Source organism: Lithobates pipiens, unplaced genomic scaffold (assembly GCF_037356315.1).
Source record: "Lithobates pipiens isolate NorthernLeopardFrog02 unplaced genomic scaffold, aLitPip1_a1.2 Scaffold_22, whole genome shotgun sequence".
Lineage (NCBI taxonomy): Eukaryota > Metazoa > Chordata > Amphibia > Anura > Ranidae > Lithobates > Lithobates pipiens.
In genome coordinates this window covers 72771453-72797628 of record NW_027507784.1, presented here as the reverse complement: position 1 = coordinate 72797628, position 26176 = coordinate 72771453, and the positions used below count along the sequence as shown (strand labels likewise).

General features: G+C 41.1%; 1 protein-coding gene across 1 annotated transcript in view; it reads left to right on the top strand.

Annotated features, from left to right (window-relative positions):
• KYNU (kynureninase) overlaps positions 1-26176 on the top strand; it is a 236023-nt gene that overhangs the window by 30750 nt on the left and 179097 nt on the right. Inside the window, exon 5 of the mRNA XM_077447753.1 lies at positions 23935-24017. Coding sequence (XP_077303879.1) covers positions 23935-24017 — 83 coding nt within the window. The remainder of the gene's footprint in view (positions 1-23934; positions 24018-26176) is intronic.

Genomic DNA, 26176 nt, shown 5'->3' with positions numbered 1-26176 from the left:
TGAACAGGAAGATATCAAATCTAAAATATCCCAAAAAGGGGGTTATACCTTATCAGATAAGGTGTGTTGAAGTGACGTGAGCCTGCGGTGCAGAATATGCAGTGCAGATATACAGCGCCAAGTCTAAACCATAAAGAATATCACAATTGTATTCTAGTTTACTTGTCTCCCGGCTGCTTCTAAATTAGTGGCCATCCTGGTAGGGAGCGATAGGGATCAAGTGAAGACCCCCTCATTAATCAGGACTTAAGTAGTAGAGACTGGCCATAAAGTGATTGACGCAATACAGTGCAGGTGCATAATGTGCCACCCCTGTCTTAACCCCCCAAAGCAGGGACAGTGCCAAAAAATAACGTCACTCTACATGCAAGTCCCCCAGGGTTCCGGAAAACATGATGTCCCGGCTCCGCCTTCACTTCCGCCGCAATATCGTGGCAGCGTAACAACGCAAGCATGCCCTCAATGATGCGCGCATGCGCGGGCACTGACACGGCACCCGGAAGCAATCTTGGATGGGCACAACGATGCGCAGTGGTCCAGCCACCTAGGGGGTGCATATAGGAAGCGCAGGGCCCTACACTAGCCTCCCCCTGCTGTGCTGGAGGTGGTATATAAGAAACAAAAGGTGGGGAATACAGTATAGGTATCTAGAATTTACTCTCATAGGAGCTGGAAAATTTATTTTTAAACTGGAGGTAGGTTTTCATTAAAGTACACTGTTCCGTGGAGAAGTACAGGAATTTTTTTTTACCTCCAAGTCCCAAAACATGAACTGCTAGGAAACCTTTCAGAATTCCTTATTTCTATGCCAAAAGTAAAGGTTGGCAATGGCAGCCAAGATAATTCTCTAGGTACTCTTATGCAAACTTGTTGCCAGGTTATGGACATTGAAATATTTACATACTCTTAACTTGCAGTAAATGAGGTTTGAAACAAGCCCTTGCTGACATCAGTATTTGCACGCACTGTGGAGCAATTCATCCTTAAAGCTGTTAAAATAAAAGTCTTGGCAATGCAAGCCCTTTTATTGTCATGCAGAGCCCCTTTGACCTCTACAGACATGGTGGTATCCCCAGACCCCAGTATCTGCAAGCACTGCAGAGCAATTCATCCTTAAATCTCTTAAACTAAAGTCTAAGCAATAACCTCCCCTTTAAACGTAATGTAGCTCACCCCCTCGCCCAATCTCCAGGGGTACTGTGGTACCCCAGAGACAGAGAGACCTGACATATAACTTCAGAGCTAGATCCATGGCAAATATTGGGGGTCTGTAAAGAATTGGGCGCCAGTCACTTTCTAGAAACAAAGAGTAGGTTTATTATTAGTGTATGATAGGAAAGAGGGTAAATGCTCCATACTTTAGCTGCACTCTGGAACTCCAAGTATCCGCATAGAAGAGGGTCTTTAAGTTGGAGCTAGACATGTGCACCGCCGACAAATTAGTTTGTTTTAGTTTCATACGTTTTTTTTTCCGGGTCATTCATTATGATTGAAATTTGTTATTTCTAATAAATTCGTAACTTTGGAAAAATTTGAATTCATTATGTTCCATTTGTTTAGATGCAGAATTTGTAAATTCGTAATTTGGAATTTTGGAAATTCTAAAATTTGAAATATAACTAACTAACTAATAATAACTAACTATTACATTATAGGTATTTGAATTTCCCTTCAAATTTGGCAATTTATGAACGTAACGGATACAAATTTATCCAAAGTTCGAATTATCCAAAATAACAAATGCGGTATCTAAATTAATGGAATGTAACGAATTAATAACGATAAACAATATTAATAAAAAAAGTTCTTATTATTATTTATCATTATTAATTTGTTAGATGCGGCCTTTGTTATTTCGGATAATTCGTAACTTCGGATAAATTCGTATTCGTTATGTTCACTTACAACCAAATTTGAAAGGGAATTCCAACACCTATCATTTAATAGCTAGTAATAGTTATTATTTAATAACTAATTAGTTAGTTAGTTCTTATTTTGACAAAATTATATTTTTTTGACAAAATTGACAAAATTTTGTCAATATTTTGACAAAATTATATTTTTTACAAAATTTCGAATGTCCGAATTTGCGAATTTAGGAATCCTTTGAATTTTCTGAAAAATTTGATAAATGGGTTTTTGTTAATTCAAATATTTCCAAATTAATGAATTTGTTGAAGCAAATTCGGAACGAAACAAATTGTCTAGTTAGGACCAACACTCCTGTTCACTAAAATCCTTCAACAGACAATTTAGGCAGCAGACACGTTTTTCCTCAGGAAAGTCAACCAGTACCAATTGGGACTTTATCCTATGCCCAATCTTCTTCAGTAGAGTTGGCCAACATCAACTAGGACTCCATCCTGCAACAAAGCAAGCTCCATGCAACCTCCCCAAGCAGCAGCCAGCTCCAGCTCACCCCAAATTATTATACCCTTTTCCGTAATGCTCCTAAAACTTCTAGAAAAAGATATGATATTCATAACCCAAGCCCACTGTGTAATCTCTGTAGGTAAAAGTGCCACCTATTGACAGAAGGAAGAACTGAGAGCCAGGCTGGACATAGGGGGACATGAACAAGAAAAAATACAAATTGGCATTGACTGATTAGTCATGCCAACTAAATAATGCCGACAAGAAACATTCCTGCTTAGGTCAGGGTGGCTAGACTACTCCTAACTTCCCTCATATATGCTGCATATAGTTTATAACAAACCTCAATCTAAATACTGTTTTATATTATATTTTTCTAAGCAGTCGCACAACCTCAAAGCTCCAGTAAGTGTGCCTGACTGTGCAGCCCTGACAATTCCACTGAATCCTTACACTGATCCACCAACATCATCCCATTAGCATCCAGAGCTTCAAAACATTGTCAGCCTGAAAGTCTTAAAACCCACCACCATGCAGAAGAACACACTTACCTGAGCTTAAATGACTTCACTGCTTCTGCTGCTCACCTTGAAAATGAGTTGCCCCGTAATGCATGTAGCTACAAAGGTCACTGAGGGCTTTCTTTAAAGCTCATAAACTGCTTACTATGTATTTGTAAATACCTAAACGTTCCTATCCTGTCCATACTTTCACTTTAAAGTAAGTATATTGCAGTTTTATTTTGCTACATAAAATACTCATGTTCCAAACATCTAGAAGAAAGCCTTTTCTGTTAACCTTGTTCATGGCAAATGTTTAGCGTTCTATAAAGCTCATTCCAGTGACAAGGTCGACAGTGATGATCAAATGGATTCCTGGAATTAACTTCAGAATTTATGTACAAAGGGTGTGAGGATGATTCGAGCCATCACAAGACTGAAGTGCTTAAAACCATTAGTAGCAGCACTTAGATTCCCCCCAGCATTCCCTGTCACCGTGGGATTTAGCAATTAGACGGCCAATATTGAGCTGCTAGCAGAGAAAGTAGAGGTGAAAGAAGTCAACACTCATTAAAGTTTTTCCTTTTTTCAAAGCCACGTTTGGCTTTTAATCATTTGTAATGTTTTGCATTATTGGAATTGGTTGAAGGATCAATAATAAAATGATGACAGAAATCAACAATTAATTACTTAAAGGTCTGGCTTTCAGAAACCAAAAAAAAAGTGTGACATTTATTTTGTAACCCTAAAATGGTTTTAGCACAGTAGCATGGTCAGGAAGGTCAGAAAAGACAGAAGTCCATCATGTTTAAAGCAAAGCTGTGATTTGGCCACACGAGGCAAAGCAAAAGGATTATATTGTCTATCGAAAAAAGTTATTTTTAAGTTGTGGATGAAGAAGGAAATGTTTAAAGCGTATCTAAACCAAAAAAAACAAAAAGTAATCATTTGCAACGAACTAGTCCTTCCAGATGCTAGCTGCATTGGCTGTTTCCCTTTATTTTCATCTGGTAATTCTGCAGTTTTTTTTTTCTGAAAAAGACAACGGCGGGAAATTATTACTATACATTGCATGGAGTTTATCAAAGCTTTGGTGCAGATCCCTACCCTTTTCTCTTGCTCTCAAGCTGTTCTTTCAAGACTGATTGATTCTTGAATAGGAGGGTCTGATTCATTATAACCACCTAGTGCACTTTCAGTGTTCTTATGAGGAAAGTTATGTAGATACAGGGATTGGAAAGAATGTATTTTTTCAGGCTAATTTTTCTTTTGGTTAAAAAGTAATAATGTTTATTTATTACAAATCATTGATGAAAAGAGACAAGGACAAGGATAAAAGACATTTGTATATGTGAATGTGGTTTAATCACTTCAGCTCCGGAAGATTTGGCTGCTCAGTGACCAGGCCCCTTTTTGCAATACGGCACTGTGTTGCTTTAACGGACAACTGCGTGGTCGTGCGACGTTGTACCCAAACAAAATGTACGCTCTTTTTTTCCCACAAATAGAGCATTCTTTTGGTGGTATTTGATCACCTTTGCGTTTTTTTATTTTTTGTGCTATAAACAAAAGAAGAACAACAATTTTGAAAAAAACACAATAGTTTGTACTTTTTTGCTATAATAAATATCCCAATTAAAAAAAAAAAAAACACATTTTTTCTCAGTTTAGGCCGATATATATTCTTCTACATATTTTTGGTAAAAAAAAAAATTGCACTAAGTGTATATTGATTGGTTTGCGCAAAAGTTATATCATCTACAAAATAGGGGATAGATTTATGGCATTTTTATTTTTATTTTTTTTACTAGTAATGGCGGTTTTTATCGGGAGCCTACTATCCCCCTTTCCAACATGCATGCACTTAAAGTGGTTGTAAACCCCCAAAAAAACAAAACAACAAAAAAAGCTGCAAGACAAAGGCATAATGAGCTAGTATGCATAGCATACATAGCTCATTATGAATTACTTGCCTTAGATCGAAGCCCCCGCATCGGTCCTCGTACCCAAAGTTACTCCCAGGTATTGCGGGCTCCGGTGCTGGGATTGTGGGAGCCGCCGGTAACGACATACTAGCTGAAGCAACGGCACAGATGTGCCGATAACGTCGGTAAAGGGTTTACAACCACTTTAACCACCGTAAGACCAGGCACTTTAACCTCCTTCCTGCCCAGGCCATCTTTCAGGTATCAGCACAGTCACAATTTGAATGACAATTACTCAGTCATTCAACACTGTACCCAAACAAAATTGTTATAATTTTTTTAGATGGATAGAGCGTTCTTTTGGTGCTATTTAAAAACCACTAGGTTTTTTTATTTTTTTGATATAGGCTTAACATACACGGGACATTTTACAACCTCTCCTGAATGATTTAATTATAGTAACCAACGTTTAAAAAAACTTCCATTTTGCCGCATTTAGCCACGTTTGCGTTTAGGAGTGTTTTTTACTTTTTTTTTTTTAAATTTCAAAAATGAAAAACGCCTGTAAATGAAACACGGCTAAACGCAAGTTACTGCGTTTACACACGTTTACAAGCTGTTATAGGCATTTGGCGTTTCAAATGCCTCTAAACATCCATCCTGAATGCATTTTTGTGCTTTCCAAAAAATTCTTCTCAACTCAACCGCCTAAAAACGACTATAAGAGACTCTGTGTACATATACTGATAAGATAACATGGAGGAGAGTTCAGGGGCAGCTGAAAAAAAACGCCCAACTGCTCCTAAATGCCCGTTTACCAGCAGCAGTATACATGAGGCCTAAATTAAAGAAGACCAAAACTTTTGGGGGGAAATAATGTTTTTCTTAGTTTCTGTTATAATATTTTGCAAATAAATAATCTTTCTTCATAGAGTACATTTAGGACAGAATGTATTCTGTCTGCTACATTCCTATGTGAAAGTTTTAGAGTCTTCAAACTATGGTACACTATATAGATTTGAAAATGGATCAGTCCTGATGTACTGATGGACTATCTAATTTCATGAGGCTCTAAAATGCCAGGACAGTACAAACACCCCCCCCCCCCCACCCCCCCAAAGCAGACAGCCCAAGGTATTTCGTAAGTGGCATGGAGTGCTTTTTGATATTTAGGCAGCAGACACGTTTTTCCTCAGGAAAGTCAACCAGCACCAATTGGGACTTTATCCTATGCCCAATCTTCTTCAGTAGAGTTGGCCAACACCAACTAGGACTCCATCCTGCAACAAAGCAAGGACAGCTCCATGCAACCTCCCCAAGCAGCAGCCTAGCTCCAGCTCACCCCAAATTATTATACCCTTTTCCGTAATGCTCCTAAAACTCCTAGAAAAAGATATGATATTCATAACCCAAGCCCACTGTGTAATCTCTGTAGGTAAAAGTGCCACCTATTGACAGAAGGAAGAACTGAGAGCCAGGCTGGACATAGGGGGACATGAACATGACAACTTTCAGATATCAGCACAGTCACCGTTTGAATGACAATTACTCAGTCATTCAACACTGTACCCAAACAAAATTATTATAATTTTTTTAGATGGATAGATCTTTCTTTTGGTGCTATTTAAAAACCACTAGGTTTTTTTATTTTTTGATATAGGCTTAATGTACACGGGACATTTTACAACCTCTCCCGAATGATTTAATTATAGTAACCAACAAAGTTTTTAGCAAATGCTTAAAGGGGTTGTAAAGGTAAACGTTTTTTCACCTTAATTCATTCTATGCATTAAGGTGAAAAAACATCTGACAGTGCCTGTGCCCCCAGCCCCCCTCCCCCGTTTTACTTACCTCACCCCTCGAAAGTCCCACCCTCGCCCGGCGTCCTTTCCACCGTTCTGCCTGGCCGCTGATTGGCTGGAGTAGATGGATGGAAAGCAGTGCAACTATTGGCTCGCGCTGCTGTCAATCACATCCACTGACGCGGAGCGCCGGGGGGTGGGGCCGTGTATAGCCGCCGGCTGTATCACGGGAGCGCGCCCGCAGGTGATTCTCACCATGCGAGGGAGCTCGCAGGAACGTGAGAAGTACCTGCGGGAGGAAGCAGAGACAGCTGCAGAGGGACCCCAGAAGAGCAGGTTCGGGGTCACTCTGTGCAAAACGAGCTGCACAGTGGAGGTAAGTATAACATGTTTGTTATTTAAAAAAAAAAAAAAAATCACTTTACAATCCCTTTAAAGAAAAAGGAAAATGTATTTATTTATTTTTTATACAAAGTCAATTTAATAAGATATTTCTCACACACAGCATTGACATGCTTACAATTACACCCCAAAGCACATTCTGCTTTTGCTTTCTGAGTATGTAGAGGCATAGATGTCTGAGACTTTTTCACAGCCTAGATGCATAGAGGGGCCCAAAATGGGCAGCACAGTGGTGTTTGCAGAGTTTGCATGTTCTCTCTGTGCCTGCATAAGTTTCCTCCCACACTCCAAAGACATGCTGGTAGGTTAATCAGATCCTGTCTACAAAAAATTGGCCCTAATATGTGTATGTGTTTGTAAGTGTGACGGGACCCTGCAGGGTAAAGGACCACACTATATCAAGATGCAAGTCAACTCAAAATCCAAAGGAGCACCTTCAGGCATTCTAGAGGCATAAGTTACACATTTAATATCCTGACTACCTATCACATTTTTGGAGGTCTTGGACCACCAGGACAGTAGAAACACCCAAAACATAACTCCATTGTTTAACCACTTGAGGACCGCCGTATTGCCATTGTACGTCAGCACAATGGCACAGGCAGGCATAATCACGTACATCTACGTGATTGCCTTCCAGCGGGTGGGGGGTCCGATCGGACCCCCTCCCGCTGGTTACGGCGGTCCGATTTGGTCCAGGAGCGCTCCGTGATGAGGGGATGGCCGTTGGTTTTCGGCCACCCCCTCTGGATCGCTCCTGGCCAATGAGAAGCTTCCTCCCCTGTGTATTGTTTACACAGGAAGGAGGAAGTGATGTCATTCTCCTCGGGGGGCGGTCTTTTTGACCGGACTACGAGGAGAACAGTAAAAGTAAGTGTGCACCAACACTACACTGACATGTAGGTACACACAGGCACACAAACCCCCCCCGATCCCCCCCCCGATCGCCCCCCGATCCCCCCCCGCCCCCCCTCCCCCCCCAGTCACAGTGTCACTGATTGCATTGATCATTTCTTTACTGATCAATGCATTCAGTGTCAGTTGTGACAGTAAAAACTGTCAGGACAGTTAGTGTTAGGTCCAGGGTAGCCCCCTATCACCCCCCAATAAAGATTTAACCCCCTGATTGCCCCTAGAGTTAACCCTTTCACCCCCTTTTGCCAGTGTCACTAAGCGATCATTTTTCTGATCGCTGCATGTGTCGCTAGTGTCGCTAGGTAGCTAGTTATTTTTTTAGGTTCACCGCCAGGTTTTTATATCGCTAGGTACCCCGATATACTACCCAATAATGTTTTTAACCCCCTGATTGCCGCTAGTTAACCCTTTCACCCCCTTTTGCCAGTGTCACTAAGCGATCGTTTTTCTGATCGCTGCATTAGTGTCGCTACAGTCGCTAGGTAGCTAGTTATTTTTTTAGGTTCACCGCCAGGTTTTTATAGCGCTAGGTACTCCGATATACTACCCAATAATGTTTTTAACCCCCTGATTGCCGCTAGTTAACCCTTTCACCCCCTTTTGCCAGTGTCACTAAGCGATCATTTTTCTGATCGCTGCATGTGTCGCTAGGTAGCTAGTTATTTTTTTAGGTTCACCGCCAGGTTTTTATATCGCTAGGTACCCCGATATACTACCCAATAATGGTTTTAACCCCCTGATTTCCGCTAGTTAACCCTTTCACCCCCTTTTGCCAGTGTCACTAAGCGATAATTTTTCTGAACGCTGCATCAGTGTCGCTAGTGTCGCTAGGTAGCTAGTTATTTTTTTAGGTTCACCGCCAGGTTTTTATAGCGCTAGGTACCCCGATATACTACCCAATAATGGTTTTAACCCCCTGATTGCTGCTAGTTAACCCTTTCACCCCCTTTCACCAGCGATCACAGTATAAGTGTCACTGGTGACGCTGGTTAGCCAGTTAGTTATTTAGGTTCCCCGTCAGGTTTTTATATAGCGCCAGGGACCCCCATATACTACCTAATAAAAATTTGAACCACCTGATTGCCCCTAGTTAACCCTTTCACCACTGATCACCGTATAAGTGTTACGGGTGACTCTGGTTAGTTTGTTTTTTATAGCATTTTATATTCAAATCCGGAAGGCAGTGCTTGGTTTTCGGGGTCCCGTACGTGGCTAGGCTCCCAAAAAGTCCCCCACATGTGGTATCCCCGTACTCGGGAGAAGCAGCAGAATTTATTTTGGGGTGTAATTTGACTTCTGCCCATAGCATGTGTGAGCAATATATCATTTAGTGACAACTTTGTGCAAAAAAAAAAAAGTTTGTAATATTCCCGCAACTTTTGGCAAAATATAAAATATTCCATGGACTCAACATGCCTCTCAGTAAATAGCTTGGGGTGTCTACTTTCCAAAATGGGGTCATTTGGGGGGGTTTTGTGCTATTTTGGCATTTTATGGCCTTCGAAACTGTGATAGGTAGTGAGGAGTTAAATCAAAAATTTGCACCCTTAGAAATCCTGAAGGTGGTGATTGGTTTTCGGGGTGCCGTGCGCGACTAGACTCCCAAAAAGTCCCACACATGTGGTATCCCCGTACTCGGGAGAAGCAGCAGAATGTATTTTGGGGTGCAATTCCACATATAACCATGGCATGTGTGAGCAATATATCATTTAGTGACAACTTTTTGTAAAAAAAATTTTTTTTTTTTTTTTTTGTCATTATTCAATCCCTTAGGACAAAAAAAATAAATATTCAATGGGCTCAACATACCCATCAGCAATTTCCTTGGGGTGTCTACTTTCCAAAATGGGGTCATTTGGGGGGGATTTGTACTGCCCTGCCATTTTAGCACCTCAAGAAATGAGATCGGCAGTCATAAATTAAAAGCTGTGTAAATTCCAGAAAATGTACTCTAGTTTGTAGACGCTATAACTTTTGCGCAAACCAAAAAATATTCGCTTATTGACATTTTTTTTACTAAAGACATGTGGCTGAATAAATTTTGCCCTCAATGTATGACTAAAATTTAGTTTATTCGATTTTTCTTATAACAAAAAGAAGAAAATATCTTTTTTTTTCAAAATTTTCGCTTTTTTTCCATTTATATCGCAAAAAAAAAAAATCGCAGAGGCAATCAAATACCATCAAAAGAAAGCTCTATTTGTGGGAAGAAAAGGACGCAAATTTCGTTTGGGTGCAATATTGCATGACCGCGCAATTACCAGTTAAAGCAGCGCAGTGCGAAATTGCAAAAAGACCTCTGGTCCTTAAGGTATTTATTGGTCCGAGGCTGAAGTGGTTAAAGAAAACTCACCCCAAGGTATTTTTTGAAAATCATAGTGGGTCTTTTGAAAGTGTAATTTTTTTTTGCCACAAGTTTTTGGAAAATGCAGGAAATAAAAGAATTTTTTTTTTTTTTTTACACAAAGTTGTCAAGCTAATAAGAGAGTTCTAACATACAAAATAAGCATACCTAGAATTACACCCCAAAACACATTCTGCTACTACGCCTGCGGTGATACTGTCAGGAAATGTTCCATCCGCTGATATTTCTTTTGGCATGCAGTACTGAGGTCCACCAGCAGGTGTCTCCTGGCAGTTTGGAACTGTCAGGAGAGCTTTTCCCTGCTGATGTAATGTCATCTTTGGGCTGCAGTACTGGCGTCCACCAGTGGATGGATCCTGGCAGTGTGGAGCAGACAGCACCTCCTGCAATCAGGTGTCACTTGAGGCCAATCACAGGCCTATAAATAGCCAGCAAGCACTCACATGTTTGCCATGGTATTGTCCTTGCGCCCTGACTTGCTGCTTGTGATCACGATCCTGATTCTGAACCTGTTCCTGTGCCCTGAACCTGTGACCCGTGTTTCTGATCCTAATTCCCTGTCCTGGCCCCTACCCCATCTGCTGATCTCCCCGCGTATGACCTTTGCCTGGCTTGTGTCTCTGATTCTGGACTGCCCTTTGTTTATCTACTGATCCTCTGTGCATGACCCTGGCCTTGGCTATCGTTTACGATCCTGTTATTTCCCATTTATTGTACATACTTGTCTGTTGTTATTTGGGGGTCTCTGTTTGGTTGGTTATTGCACTGTGTGGTTGTATTTATATTATTCACTTCCCTTAATAAATCTTCATATTTCACTTATACACATTTTGGTTTCCTCTGTTGCAGTCCACACAGTTCTGGTCTTATCTGGTACATGACAGATACCACATGTGTGAGACTTTTTCACAGCGTAACCACACAGAGAGGCCCAAAATCCAAGGAGCTCCTTCAGAAGTTCAGGGGCATACATTCTGCTACCTTTCACGTTTTTGGAAGCCCTGGTGGAACCAGCAGGGTGTTATCACCCACAAAATTGCCACATTTTGGAGAGTACACACCCCAGGATATTTTATAAGAGGCATGATGAGTCTTTTTAAGACTTAATTTTTTTCAGTTTTTAGCAAATGCAGAAAGCAAATGAATTTTTTTTTTTTTTTTTTTTACACAAAGTTGTCAACCTAATAAGATATTTCTCAAACACAGCATGGGCATACCTAGAATTTCACCCCAAAACACATTCTACTACTCCTCATGAGTATGTGGATACCACATGTGAGACATTTTTAGTGTCATCACTATGACCACCGTGACATAGCGATCACATAGTACCAGGGCCAACCACAGCGGTCCTGTACCATGTGAAAGATGTTCATATGGGAGAAGGGGGCTTGATGGCTCATTGCAATTGGGAAGCTCCCAGTAAAATAAGGGGATCCCAAATTTCCATCTCCCCCACCAAAGAAAATAAAGTAAATGACAAACTGGAGGAAAAAAAAAAGACTTCTTTGTAAAAGTTTTTTATTAACCACTTGTTGACATGCGGCCCACTTGTGGACATGGTACTGTGGACAGGCCGCCCGCACAGACAAAGTGACTTACCCATATGTCGCTGCCTGCTTCTGGGTTTAGGGTGCGCATGCGCTGTGATTGTATACAGTGGGAGATGTGCTGTGATTGTACACAGTGGGAGATGCGCTGTGATTGTACACAGTGGGAGCCTGTCAGCAAGTCTTGGCCAATGATTCAAGGCCGGGACGCTGATTGGCTGTGTGCAATCACAGCCCAGAGCCCTGTGTTCCCAATAAATCTATTGCTTTTTTTTTTTACACCTGTTGGATTAGCCTACAACAAAATGGTCGCCTCAGCTTTCAGCTTGTGACAGGTGCTCTTCAAAGTGCTCCAAGTGCACATAAATCGCCTAACAATTTGCTGAACTTTAAGAAGACACATTATCTTAATACTTTTTTCACTTTTTAGACTTTTCTGACCAGCTCAGCGATTTTCTGTCGCCGTTTAAGGTGTCACACTCTATCCCCTTTTAAAATCTATTTTCTCCTTATGGGAATCTTATGCTTCAAACCCCCAGCCCGGGCCACCAGCAGCTATTTTGAAAGATGTGACAAGCTACAGCACCTTTAACCCTGTGTGCTCCTTCAGAGATGTCAATGTTAATTATTTCCGGGGCCTAAAAAGTCCGGGAAGACGAAGGATTATACCAGATCTGCATAGCATTTTACAGCAGACTGCAAATATGATGGGACACTGAGAGATCGCTGCCAGCAGCAAAACCGCCATTATCTGCGCTGATTAGAATAACATATTGTGCAGAGTTTTCACGGCCCAGTTCTGCAACAATCATTCAGAATATGCTCGATTTGCACAGGAATATTATTACTGCATGGTATAGGAGAGATCTGAACATGTTTATTTATTGCTTTTAACCGAAAGAAAATCATATCTAATGATCAGCTACTCTCAGTGATGTAAAAAAATAAAAAATACACAATATATACATTAATATTTATCTTTTAAAAATGTGGAACAAAACTCTCTTAATCAACATTAACTATTTTTAATCCTTATGATGCTAGCATTAGTAAATAGATAGGAATGTCATTTTTATTTACTTGCTTCAAACCTTTTTTTTATGTTTCTTCGGTTGCTTCCTGGCCTAGGCCAAAATGATGTCATACATACCAGGAGACGGGAGGAGGGGCTTTCTCAGCTAAGCACACCCTTCTGCCTGCATGCCCGAGCTAAGGGTAGAAGAATTCCAGGGAGTAAATCAATCATCTACCCTTACTAAAGATGGCCACAGCTAGAAATGCTGGGGGGGGGTTAAAGTGATTTCTCAACAAAATAAATCAGGTAGACATGGGAAGATGGGAGAGTTTGATTTGAATATTAACCACTTTCAGACCGGACCATTTTGATGGCTTAAGACCAGACCACTTTTTGCGATTCGGCACTGCGTCGCTTTAACTGACAATTACGCGGATGTGCGACGTGGCTCCCAATCAAAATTGCGTTCTTTTTTTCCCCACAAGTAGAGCTTTCTTTTGGTGGTATTTGATCACATTTTATATATATTTTTTTTAAATATTTTTTACTTTTTGCTATAATAAATATCCCCCAAATATATATATAAAAAATATTTTCCTCAATGTAAGCCAATACGTATTCTCCTACATATTTTCGGACAAGTCTGACACATTTTTGGGACCATTGGCATTAATACAGCGGTCAGTGCGATTAAAAATGCACTGATTACTGTAAAAATGTCACTGGCAGTGAAGGGGTTAACACTAAGGGGCGGTGAAGGGGTTAAGTGTGACCTAATGTGTGTTTACTTACTGTAGGGGCGTGGCTTGGTGTGTGACATCACTGATCGTCATTCCCTATGACAGGGAACAGACGATCGGTGACAGGCTCACCAGGAAGCACGGGGTGAGGTTCATTTACACTTACCTCTCCCCGTTCTCCAGCTCTGTGACCCGATCACGGGACACCGGCAGCGATTAGGTCCCACAGGCCGGTCACGGAGCTCAGGACCGGGTCTGGGCTCTTAAAGCACAACGTACCTGTACCTGCTTGTGCCCAGCCATGCCATTCTGGCGACGTATATCGTGAAGGGATCCTTACGTGGTTAAAGGGGTTGTAAACCCTCAAGGTTTTTCACCTTATTGCATTCTATGAATTAAGGTGAAAAACCTTTTGTAGTGTAGCAGCCCCCCAGAGCCCCCCTTTTACTTACTGAACCCGATCGTTCAGTAAGTAAATAAATATCCCAAATAAAAAATAAATAAAAACAACGTTTGAAGTCAGTGCTCACAACTACTGCAAGCCCCTCTATTATAACACAATATATCACACAGTGTATGTGTTTTTTGTTTTTTTTTCCCAATTCTCCTTCTAAATAATTTTTTTCACATCACTGATGTGCATTTACGTGGCCGCCTGCTGCTCTGCTTTCCCGATCTAAGGACTACAGAGGGAGGGGCAGAGATCCCCTTCCGACGTTAGCCAGGCGGTCAGGTGACCACACATCAGTGATGTGGAAAAGGGTATTTAGCAGGAGAATTGGAAAAAAAAACATACACTGTGTGATATATTGTGTTATAACAGGGGTTTGCAGTATTTGTGAGCACTGACTTTACAACCATTTTAAACATGAACTCCAGACAAATATAAAAGACGCAATAAATGCTCTGTAATCAACAATAAAGCATTACCATTTTTAACCACTTGATCTCCAGAAGGTTTTACCCCTACATGACCAAGGCATTTTTTGATATTCAGCAGTATGCTATTTTAACTGGTAAATGCGTGGTCATACAACACTGTATGCAAATTTAATTGCTATGAGTTGAGTTGCATCTTGATATAGCTCGGTCCCGGAGGCACACGTGCGGGGGTGCTGATGCACGTGGCCAGCAGTCACGCTGACCGCCAGCCACGCCTGGGCATGAGAGCTAGAACAGAGATGTGTGTGTGTGTGTGTGTGTGTAAACACCCAAATCCCTGTTCTGTGAGGAGAGGAGAGGCAGATCACGAGTTCCTACTTGCTAGAAACAGCGATCTATCATCTCCTCTAGTCAGTACCCTCCCCCCACAGTTAGAACCCACACTAGGGAACACAGGTTAACCCCTGATCGCTCCTAATGTTGACCCCTTCCCTGCCAGTGATATTTACACAGTAATCAGTGCATTTGTATAGCACTAATTGCTGTTTTATTGTCAATGGTCCCAAAAATGTGTCAAAAGTTTCTGATCTGTCCACCATAATGTCACAGTCCTGATAAAAAATGCAGATCGCCACCATTACTTGTAAAAAAAAAGAATAAAAATGCCATAATTCTATCCCCTATTTTGTAGACGCTATAACTTTTGCGCAAACCAATCAATACATGCTTATTGCGATTTTTATTACCAAAAATATGTAGAAGAATACATATCGGCCTAAACTGAGGAACAAATGAGCTTTTTTTTAAAAAACAAAAAAAGTGGATATTTATTATAGCTAAAAGTACAAATATATATTGTGTTTTTTTCAAAATTGATGATCTTTTTTTATTTATAGCAAAAAAACAAAAAACAAAATGCAGAGATGATAAAATACCACCAAAATAAAGCTCTATTTGTGGGAAAAAAAGGACATACATTTTGTTTGGGTACAGCGTCGCACGACCGCACAATTGTCAGTTAAAGCAACGCAGTGCCGAATCGCAAAAAATGGCCTGGTCATTGAGCAGCCAAATCTTCAGTGGCTGAAGTGGTTAAGGATGTTGATGAACACATTGCTGAGCCGTTCTTGTATAATTGGAGTAATAGGAACCAAAGGACAGGAAATTACATCATAACCATATAGTTCATTTATAGAAAACATTACATTTATCAAGCATCAAACACTACCACCTAGTGGCAGAACTAATAATCACAGTATCATTTATGAGAATAGTTGTTGCACTTATGTCTGTATAAACAGCATGCTAACAACAACATTGCTCAAGGACCTCAAGTGTTTGCTGCAGAACATTAGTTTAAACTGTGGGAGTTTGTGGAACTGTTGGAGATACACCACTGATCTAATGTAGAGCGAAGCAGTACTGATGTCTAGCACACTGCCAAAGGAATAAAAATTGGCATAGAGCTGTAGAGATATAAAAAAATATATTAATATGTTTCTTTTTCTGCAGTATGATTCTGTTGACCAATAAAAATAAATAAATCTTCAATTGGAATTTATAGCAGTAACCCAAAAAACAAAAATGTAATATATTGCAACTTACCAAACATTAGATGTATCAAGAAAAGGGAACGTAGGCCTCAGAAGGTTGTATTAGTAAATAACACAAAGAGAGAGGCGCCTCTGGGTGTAGATTTGGGACAAGTTTAATAGAGATGTCAACTCACATTTATGAAGTGAAAAACAAGCATGTCGTGAAGTCCCAGCAAGGGGACAGGTCATCAGTAGATGATCCAATCCTGTGTAAGGAAGCCCTGTGCTCACTGTAACACTGCCTTAAAGACCGGGCCGCGGTGGAGAGGAATTCAAAACGAGGCTTGGAGTGCAGGTAGTTGACAGACGAGGATGGATGACGTCACTGGTATGCAACGCATTTCGTGAGCATGTGCGTTGCAGATGTCAAGCTGGCATGTGGAACTTAAGGGCTTGATTATAAAGTATACACATGGGGAGGGAGCAGTGAACAGAACTCATGGGTAGCACAGAAAAGTTATATATATATTGCATAAAGGATGTCTCTGTATCTTGGGCAATTTATCAAAAACTAATCATAATGTAATATAAAAGTGAAGATATTAAAAGCAGATTAAATGACATAATATAACACATAATGTGCACAAACTAATGAAACAGCATGATAATTAAGCAAATACCATTAATAGGGTTAAAATGAATAATGATAATGAAATGACGTAATAAATATAGAACATCTACAAACATTATGTGTATATAGTATATAGTATATATATATATATATATATATATATATATATATATATATATATATATATATATATATATATATATATATATATATATATATATATATATATATATATTGAAGTAATTAATATTTGGAAATAGAATGGGAATAGAGGAAGGACGAGAGGAGATGGAGGGTAGCTATTCATCGCGCAATATGATAAATTTAAATAAATGCAATTAAAACTAAAAATGATTTGTTAAAAACAATGAAGAAGATGTGATTGAACCATTATTAATCATTTGAAAGGAGCAGGAGTGTTCTGGATAACAGATACCGATAATGTTGAATACTAAAAAAAGGAGAGTGGGTGTTTTGTAGTACAAGAACAAACATGACAGGAATCATACTCTGCATGGTATATAATAAATAATTAAATTAATACATTTAGAGAATTAATATAAAAATATGGTAAAATATGTATATATATATATATATATATATATATATATATATATATATATATATATATATATATATATATATATATATATATATATATATATATATATATATATATATATATATATATATATATATATATATATATATATATACACATACATGTATGTGTGTGTATATATAATATGGATTTATCTATGTTGACCAAAACACTAGGCCAGGGATGGCAAACATAGGTCAACTAAAGGCATCACGACCTAACACACATGCTAAAGGATGGTGGTGATCTCAATACCTTCATTAATACCTCCTGGTGAGAGAACATCCAGGTTGTAAATCCAGTACGTTTCTCTGGCACACAGCTTTTTAAAGCACTCAGCTGCAGGAAGAGATCTGGGGATCTGCTCAACGACCCATGAATATTGGACGTTTTTTTTTTATCTCCCAAGGTCCCTGGACTTTCTATGGATTTTTAATGGACTTTTTAATCTTCGTTTAGACAGTCATGTATTACATATATTAACCCCTTTTGGATAACCTGATCCAGTTTCTTGTGCCTTTGCTTGACTTATTGTATTAGTAAATACACAAAGGAGGAAAAAGAGAGAGGTACCATCATCCTGGTACACTAGAAAATTTGAGATGGAAACAGTATCCCAGACTTATCTCCAATAGGGAAAGGACTATATTGGAACCAGTAAAGCAGTACATATATTTTAATAAAAAAATATTTTTTTATTATTATAAAAATAATTTTATTATTATTATTATTAATAATAAAATACGTAATTTTATTATACACATGAATAAAAACAAACCGTACTTTTGACTCCACCTTGGAGCTTACTAAGTACCAGCACAATTGTATAGACAGTCACCCCTATTTTATATTTTGTCTTGTCTTGAACAATCAAATGTAATGTTCATGTGTGTTTTTTATTTATATGTATAATAAAAAAAAAAAAATATATATATATATATATATATATATATATATATATACTGCTTTACTGGTACTGCGGTAGTCCTTTCTCCTGTTGTTGTTTTTTTTTTTTTGGGGGGGGGGGGGCTTTTTTCTTCTGTTTTCATTTTGTGATCTGGCCAGTAGCACACCTCCTTTATTATAGTGCCCCCACTCTAAATGAAGGAGCAACAGAGAGACCTTTTGGACAGCAGCATTGTCACTCCTGGGAGAAGGGAAGTGTTAGAAGTACTAGCAGATTTAGATACACAAACAAATTCAAGCTATACTACAGCTAACACTCTTTAAGCAGTTACAGCAACAGTTGTGTTCCTTTGAGGACACAGGTTTTACATAATTGAAAGCTGACCACTGTAAGTATGACAGACCCAACCAGGACAGGGGCTTTTGGAGAGGACTAGGTGCAAGCCTCCTACCCACTGATCATGGCCCATGGAGAGAGCAGATCATTCTCTAATGATGGACATCAGGCTTGGATTAATTCTCTGAATAAGGACAATGCAGCTTCCCTTCTGGAGTGGAGGCAAAGGTGCAGTATTAATATTGTACAGGCTAATGATCAGAGGGAATATGGTGGCCGTCCTGCAGATTGGGTTGGAGAGGCTCCTTCACTTGTGACAGAAATATTTATCAGCCATAATCCTCAAGAGATCTATGAAGATAAAACATTTCCATTGTATTAGACTGCTGCTGGGACATTGTATGTCTTCTGATGACTTTTCTAGTTGACAGAATACACAAGCTTGTGTCTCCCCCATTGTTAATTGGGTCACCTATTGTTTCTGTCTGTATGTCTGTTAGTATTGTGTCCACTCCACCTTTTTTTTTTCTATTGTGGAATGTTATATGTTTGTTAATTAGGTTACTGGTTAATTAATATCACTGTTAGTTGTCGGCTTTTAATTGAATTGGTGTTTGAAGTTGCATTATCATGCTACTATCTTCAAGAGGGGAATGTCCTCCTGTGGGGTACAAAGTATGTGTCTGAGTTTCAATAAACAGCCATTCCTTTAGTTCTTATCCAAACTTCTTGTCTGTGTATGATGCTTGGGGTAAAAAGGGCTGGTATTAGGTCTCAGTCTGCTGGAACAGTTTGGAGGGCAGGAAGCACTGTTATTGGCGGAAGCACCTAATCGGGGTTGTTAAGTGGTTCTGTCACAGTAAGGACCCATGTTAGTGTCAAATGGCTTGTCTCAGCCTTCTAACTGTTACATTCGCAGGGCAGCTTGTAAAATTCACCAATGAGTTATGCTGCGTACACACGGTCGGATTTTCCGACAACAAATGCTCAATGTGAGCTTGTTGTCGGACATTCCGACCATGTGTAGGCTCCATCGGACATTTTTTGTTGGAATTTTGAGAGCTGGTTCTCAAATTTTCTGACAACAAAATCCGTTGTTGGAAATTCCAATCGTGTGTACACAATTCCGACGCACAAAATTCCACGCATGCTCAGAATCAAGCTAAAGAGCCGCACTGGCTATTGAACTTCATTTTTCTCGGCTCGCCATACATGTTGTACGTAACCGCGTTCTTGGCGTTCGGCATTTCCGACAACATTTGTGCGACTGTGTGTATGCAAGACAAGTTTAAGCCAACATCTGTTGGAAATAAATCCAGGATTTTGTTGTCGGAATGTCCGATTGTCTGTACGCGGCATTAGGGTGGCTATGACTCCCTTTTCCGTTCTAAATTTAGCTGAATTCCAGTCACACACAGATACATAATGGTTTGATTTACTAAGAGCAAATATACTGTGTTTTGCAAGTGTAGTTGCACTAATTTTCCCCAGAGGAGCTTAGTGAATGTAGTGATGCTTCACATTCTAAATACCAAATCAGGTGCAAGAGAAAAAAACTTAATTTTTGCTTGCACGTGATTGGATCAACAGAGATTCACCACATTCAATAAAAGAGAAGCAAAAGATTTTTTATCTCCAGTCATACTTACCTCGGTGGATGCAGGATCAGTCTGATGCTGCATCTATCCCCCCCAGTGCCTCCCCTGGTGCTGGGCAGTGGAGGAGTGGGGAGCTGCCATCTCAGGCTTTCAGCAGCTCACTGAGAGGCTCAGACAGATGTCAGTCCAGGCACCTGGTGGATCCAGACTTCCATTGTCGGGATGATGCGGTGTCTGGACTGACATTGATGACATCAGCAGACAGTGGACTTCAGTCCGCTGTCTGCTGAAAACGGGTCACAGGAGGGCAAAACTAACTGCACTCCTGTGATCCATAGGAGAAGTACAGCCAAACAAGCTTTGGCTGGACTTCTCCTTTTAAGCTCTGGGGAATAGTGATGGACGAACTTCCGACGGGACGTTTCGCGAACGCGGACCGCGGACTAGGCCGACCGTTCGCGAAACCGAACGTTCGCGAAACCGAACGTTCGCCGCGGGCCCCATTGACTTCAATGGGAGGCGAACTTCGCCAACCTTTAGGTCAAATTTGCAGCCACGAGATAATTATTAGCTGGGCAAACATAGTCCCACCACATGGCCAATGACATAATACATGTATGAGGTGAATTTGGGATCGATAACTACAAGCATTCTTTTTTTATATGGGAAATTGTTCTGACAATTCAGGACTGTGGAGCGCATGAAGGCAATGGAGGAGAGGGAAGGTCAGGGACCAGGGTAGGCAAAGAAGAGGGTGCAGGAGATGATCACCAGCAGCGTGACATACAGCAATGACACCTGCACCATGATAGTCATCTGACAGCAGCACCGTGATAGAGGCATCTGACAACAGCACCGTGATAGAGGGCACTGACATCAGCAGCGTGACATAAAGCATTAACACCAGCACCGTGACATACAGCATTGACAGCAACACCGTGATAGAGAGTACTGACATCAGAAGTGTGACATTAAGCACTGTCATCAGCACCGTGATATACAGCACTGACAGCAGCACCGTGATAGAGGGCACTGACATCAGAAGCGTGACATACAGCACTGACATCAGCACCGTGATATACAGCACTGACAGCAGCACCGTGATAGAGAGCACTGACATCAGAAGCCTGACATACAGCACTGACATCAGCACAGTGATATACAGCACTGACAGCAGCACCGTGATAGAGAGTACTGACATCAGAAGCGTGACATTAAGCACTGACATCAGCACCGTGATATACAGCACTGACAGCAGCACCGTAAGCAGCTCCCGGAGGAAGTCAGCACAGCACAGGGATGGTGTGATCCCCTCATAATAAGAACCCCCAGGAGGAAGTCAGCACAGCACAGGGATGGTGTGATCCCCTCATAATAAGCAGGCCCAGGAGAAACTCAGCACAGCACAGGGATGGTGTGATCCCCTCATAATAAGAACCCCCAGGAGGAAGTCAGCACAGCACAGGGATGGTGTGATCTCCTCATAATAAGCAGGCCCAGGAGAAACTCAGCACAGCACAGGGATGGTGTGATCCCCTCATAATAAGAACCCCCAGGAGGAAGTCAGCACAGCACAGGGATGGTGTGATCCCCTCATAATAAGAACCCCCAGGAGGAAGTCAGCACAGCACAGGGATGGTGTGATCCCCTCATAATAAGCAGGCCCAGGAGAAACTCAGCACAGCACAGGGATGGTGTGATCCCCTCATAATAAGAACCCCCAGGAGGAAGTCAGCACAGCACAGGGATGGTGTGATCTCCTCATAATAAGCAGGCCCAGGAGAAACTCAGCACAGCACAGGGATGGTGTGATCCCCTCATAATAAGAACCCCCAGGAGGAAGTCAGCACAGCACAGGGATGGTGTGATCCCCTCATAATAAGAACCCCCAGGAGGAAGTCAGCACAGCACAGGGATATCATAAGCAGCCCCAGTAGAAATATGACACCGCTCAACCTCTTCAAAGAGGAGGTTAGGGGCATATAGTACGGTGTGCTTTTTTGGGACAAGGAAGTGAGCCAAATGAAGAAAGAAGGTAGTGCACCTCAACCCTATGTATTGTGGACCGATAACAGTCCTTATAGAATAGCAGACTGTACCTCACTCAACCCTATGTACTGTAGCACCCTAGACCAAGTTACCAGTCCTTATAAGAACTTTTGTGGACCAAGCAGGTTGTGTGTTAGTGATTAGCAGGCTGTACGTCAGTCCCTATACCAATGAAGGACTGCTGCAGTATAGGGCAGCAGTCAGCAGTGGTGCACCTCAATCCTATGTATTGTGGACCGATAACAGTCCTTATAGAATAGCAGACTGTACCTCACTCAACCCTATGTACTGTAGCACCCTAGACCAAGTTACCAGTCCTTATAAGAACTTTTGTGGACCAAGCAGGTTGTGTGTTAGTGATTAGCAGACTGTACGTCAGTCCCTATACCAATGAAGGACTGCTGCAGTATAGGGCAGCGGTCAGCAGTGGTGCACCTCAACCCTATCTATTGTGGACCGATAGCGGTCCTTACAGAACAGCAGACTGTACCGCACTCAACCCTATGTACTGTAGCACCCTAGACCAAGTTACCAGTCCTTATAAGAACTTTTGTGGACCAAGCAGGTTGTGTGTTAGTGATTAGCAGACTGTACGTCAGTCCCTATACCAATGAAGGACTGCTGCAGTATAGGGCAGCAGTCAGCAGTAGTGCACCTCAACCCTATCTATTGTGGACCGATAGCGGTCCTTACAGAACAGCAGACTGTACCTCACTCAACCCTATGTACTGTAGCACCCTACACAGACCAAGTTACCAGTCCTGATAAAGAGCTTTGTGGAACAAGTGAGTTGTGAATAATTAGCAGACTGCAGCAGAAGGGCAGCAGTCAAGTATAATATTCTTTCTATATTTGGAAGAAAGAATATTATACGTGTACAAGCCTATTACCATACCACTGATACCAGTCCTGAAAAGAACCTTTGTGGAACTAATAGTAACAGCAAGTCTTTAAACTGACCCTCACTGCCTGACACACTGCTTCCTTCCTGTCCCTATACAAAGTGGCAAAAAAGAGGAGCCTGGAACAATTAGTGGTTACTGGAATAGCTCTTTTGTGGACCTGATAGTAACAGCTAATGATGATGATGATGATGACGACTAAACTGACTCTCCCTGTAGCACACACCGTCCTGTCCCTTTCTCTAAACTGACAAAAGACACTCAGGCTGCTGCAAGAATCAGTAGCACAGCAAACCTATATACACCTAACACCTATACCAGTCCTGAAAAGAACTTTTGTGTACCAAATAGCTAGCGATTTATCTCTCCCTACTCCACACAGCAACCTTTCCCTATAGTGACAGAAGAAAGAATGTAAAATGGCCACCGGATCGGGTGTATTTATAGGTTAGGGGGAATGTCCAAGTGTCCATGTGCTGTCATGTCTCAATTGGCTGTCCTGTACCCCATGATAGACGTGTCATCATAGGTCAAAGTTCTTTTACACATTAAACACGTAAGTCCGCCGGGGCGAACGACGGCAATAGGCGAGCGGACCGCGAACGGCCGAAATTCGCCGCGAAACGTCCGCCGGGCGAACCGTTCGGCCATCACTACTGGGGAAATGAGTGCAACTGCACTCGCAAAGTGCAGAGTCTATTTGACTTTAGTAGATCAACCTGAATGTGGTTTATAAATTTGACTGAAATGTTTTTTGTATTTTTCTATTCTAAAATATTTGACCAATACAGTAGATCGATAACCTATTGTATGATTTATTAGTCATTTTTCGTCAGACCATAATTATTTTAGTTACTAGTCAGACATTTTGTTAATATACTTATGACTTGTGCTATTTCTCTTTAGGGGCGTTCATGGCCATTTCATCGGTAATCGTCCGTGGGCACTGAGCGATGAATGCATTGTGGATCTTATGGCAAAACTTGTTGGTATGTGTCACATTTACTTTAATTACAGACAATTTTCTCCCAATTTTTTTTTATTTCTCCAGCTAGTAGTAGGCACTCTAAGCCATTATTTAACAGCTATGCAAAATGTAACATGATCTATGCACTGATATCTTCCAAGCATCTGAAAGCGTAGAATCACAGGGCATTTGACTCAAATTCAAAAATGTAATACGTTGCAGTTTACCAATCATTAGTTGTGGTGGCTTCATTAGCTTTCTTTTCTTTGGCTTTTTCGCCTCTGTTTTCATCTTGTGATCTGGCCTCTTTTAATAGAGTGCCTGTAGGCAGGTGCAGTTTACTTTTTCCACTGCAGGTGGCGCTCATTCACAGCGGCAATGCAGGTGGAGGTGAAAGTCGAGAAGAACCTGGTTCCTATTTGGTTTCCTCTGTCACAGGGAGGCAGCTGTCTGACTGGATGCTGGCACCCCATGTGACTCGGGTGGCCATCTTGGGTCAGGCAGAGATTATTTAAGACCCTGGCTCACGGGTTTGGGTGCATTTTTCAAGTGACTAGAGTAGGAACAGGTCACTTGTCTGCCAGGGACAGTGCTTGGCTTCCTGGAAGGCTTCTTGATTGGGTGCAGACTGGCAAGGCCACACTCTTTTATTTGGGATAGAAGCCGTTGGCACCTTTGGTCCACCACTCTACTGCCGCTTTGCTGTTACAACTTGGAAGTGGTCCCGGTTGGGCTGCCTTCCGGCTGTGCCTGTTTGCTTCTGCTTAACTTCTGTTATAATAAATTCCTGCTTTTCCACCTGGAAAGGTTTTTACATAAGGTTTTACACAAATAAAAGCTGATCACTTTAAACCACCCCTGCCAGTGTAAAAGGGGAGGTCCACCCTAAAAAAAAAAAAAAAAAATGCATAAAAAGCTTCCAAAACTAAATAAAAAAGAAATAAAAAAACGTCACTTACCAGATATGGCTGTTGCTAGGCAGATCATCCTAATCTATAGCCTTTCCTATTCCGCGGTGATCTTCGGTCTTCTCCTCTTCTCGTTGTCTTCTGGTGAATGGGTGTGTTGTGGGAACTGTGTGTGTCCCACAACACAGCGTGCCCCATGCGCAAAGCACCGCGTGACTCAAGCTTGCACAGTAGGAAACGGGCAGTGAAGGTGCAAGGATCCACTGTCTGTTTCCATTACTTTGAATGGCGGCGCCGGGACCCGAGAGCCGAGGGACTGGTCGGCCTCAGGCGGCCGACATTGTAGGCACCCTAGAAAAGTAAGTGTTTATTAAAATTTAGCAGCTACAGTGTTTGAAGATGCTGACTTTTATTTTATTTATTTTTTTCGCTTGGGTTTTCTCACCCATGTAAACTGATACAGTCTTCCGGAGAGCTTAAACTTTTAAAAAACAACAGACTTTCTGGCTAGATAACCAGATGAAAACTTAAGAGAGCAAGCCTAAAAAGAAAATGAATGCAGCCACCATCACATCTTAGCCCTTGTACACACGGTCGGAGATTCCGTCAGAATGTTTCCTATCGGAGCGGTTTGTCGGATATTCCGACTGTGTGTGGTCTGCATCGGACTGTTTCCGTCGGAATATCCGACGGACCAATTTTTCCAACTTGCTGGTAAAATTTTCCGACAAAATGCTCCGATCGGACATACTCCGATCATGTGTAGCCTACTCCGATGGACAAAGTGCCACGCATGCTCAAATCAAATTCCTAGACCAAAGCTATTGGCTACTAGCCTGAACGTAGTCCCGTCCTAATGAAATAACATCATCACGTTATGTACAATCGGATTTCCCGACAACTTAGTCTGACCGTGTGTATGCAACATCACTTCCGGACCTCTTTTGGAATTACTCCGACGGATTTTGTTGTCGGAATCTCCGACCGTGTGTACAAGGGCTTAGAATTAGTACTAACCTGGATTATAATAAATGTTTTCTTTTGGGTTTAATACCGCTTTAAAGTGCAATTGAAGCCTCTGTATTATTTGAGGCTTCATTCTGGCTTTTACTAGATGTAATACCTTTCACAAAACAAGACGGCATGACACCTTCACCTTTTCTCTTTTGGGAAAACAAGGTTATGCTTTTTTTGGGGTATGTAAAAATCCAATATTGACTATGATAAAATAAAAACATTTAATGTTAAGTCTTTTTCTGAATCTCTTTCTATT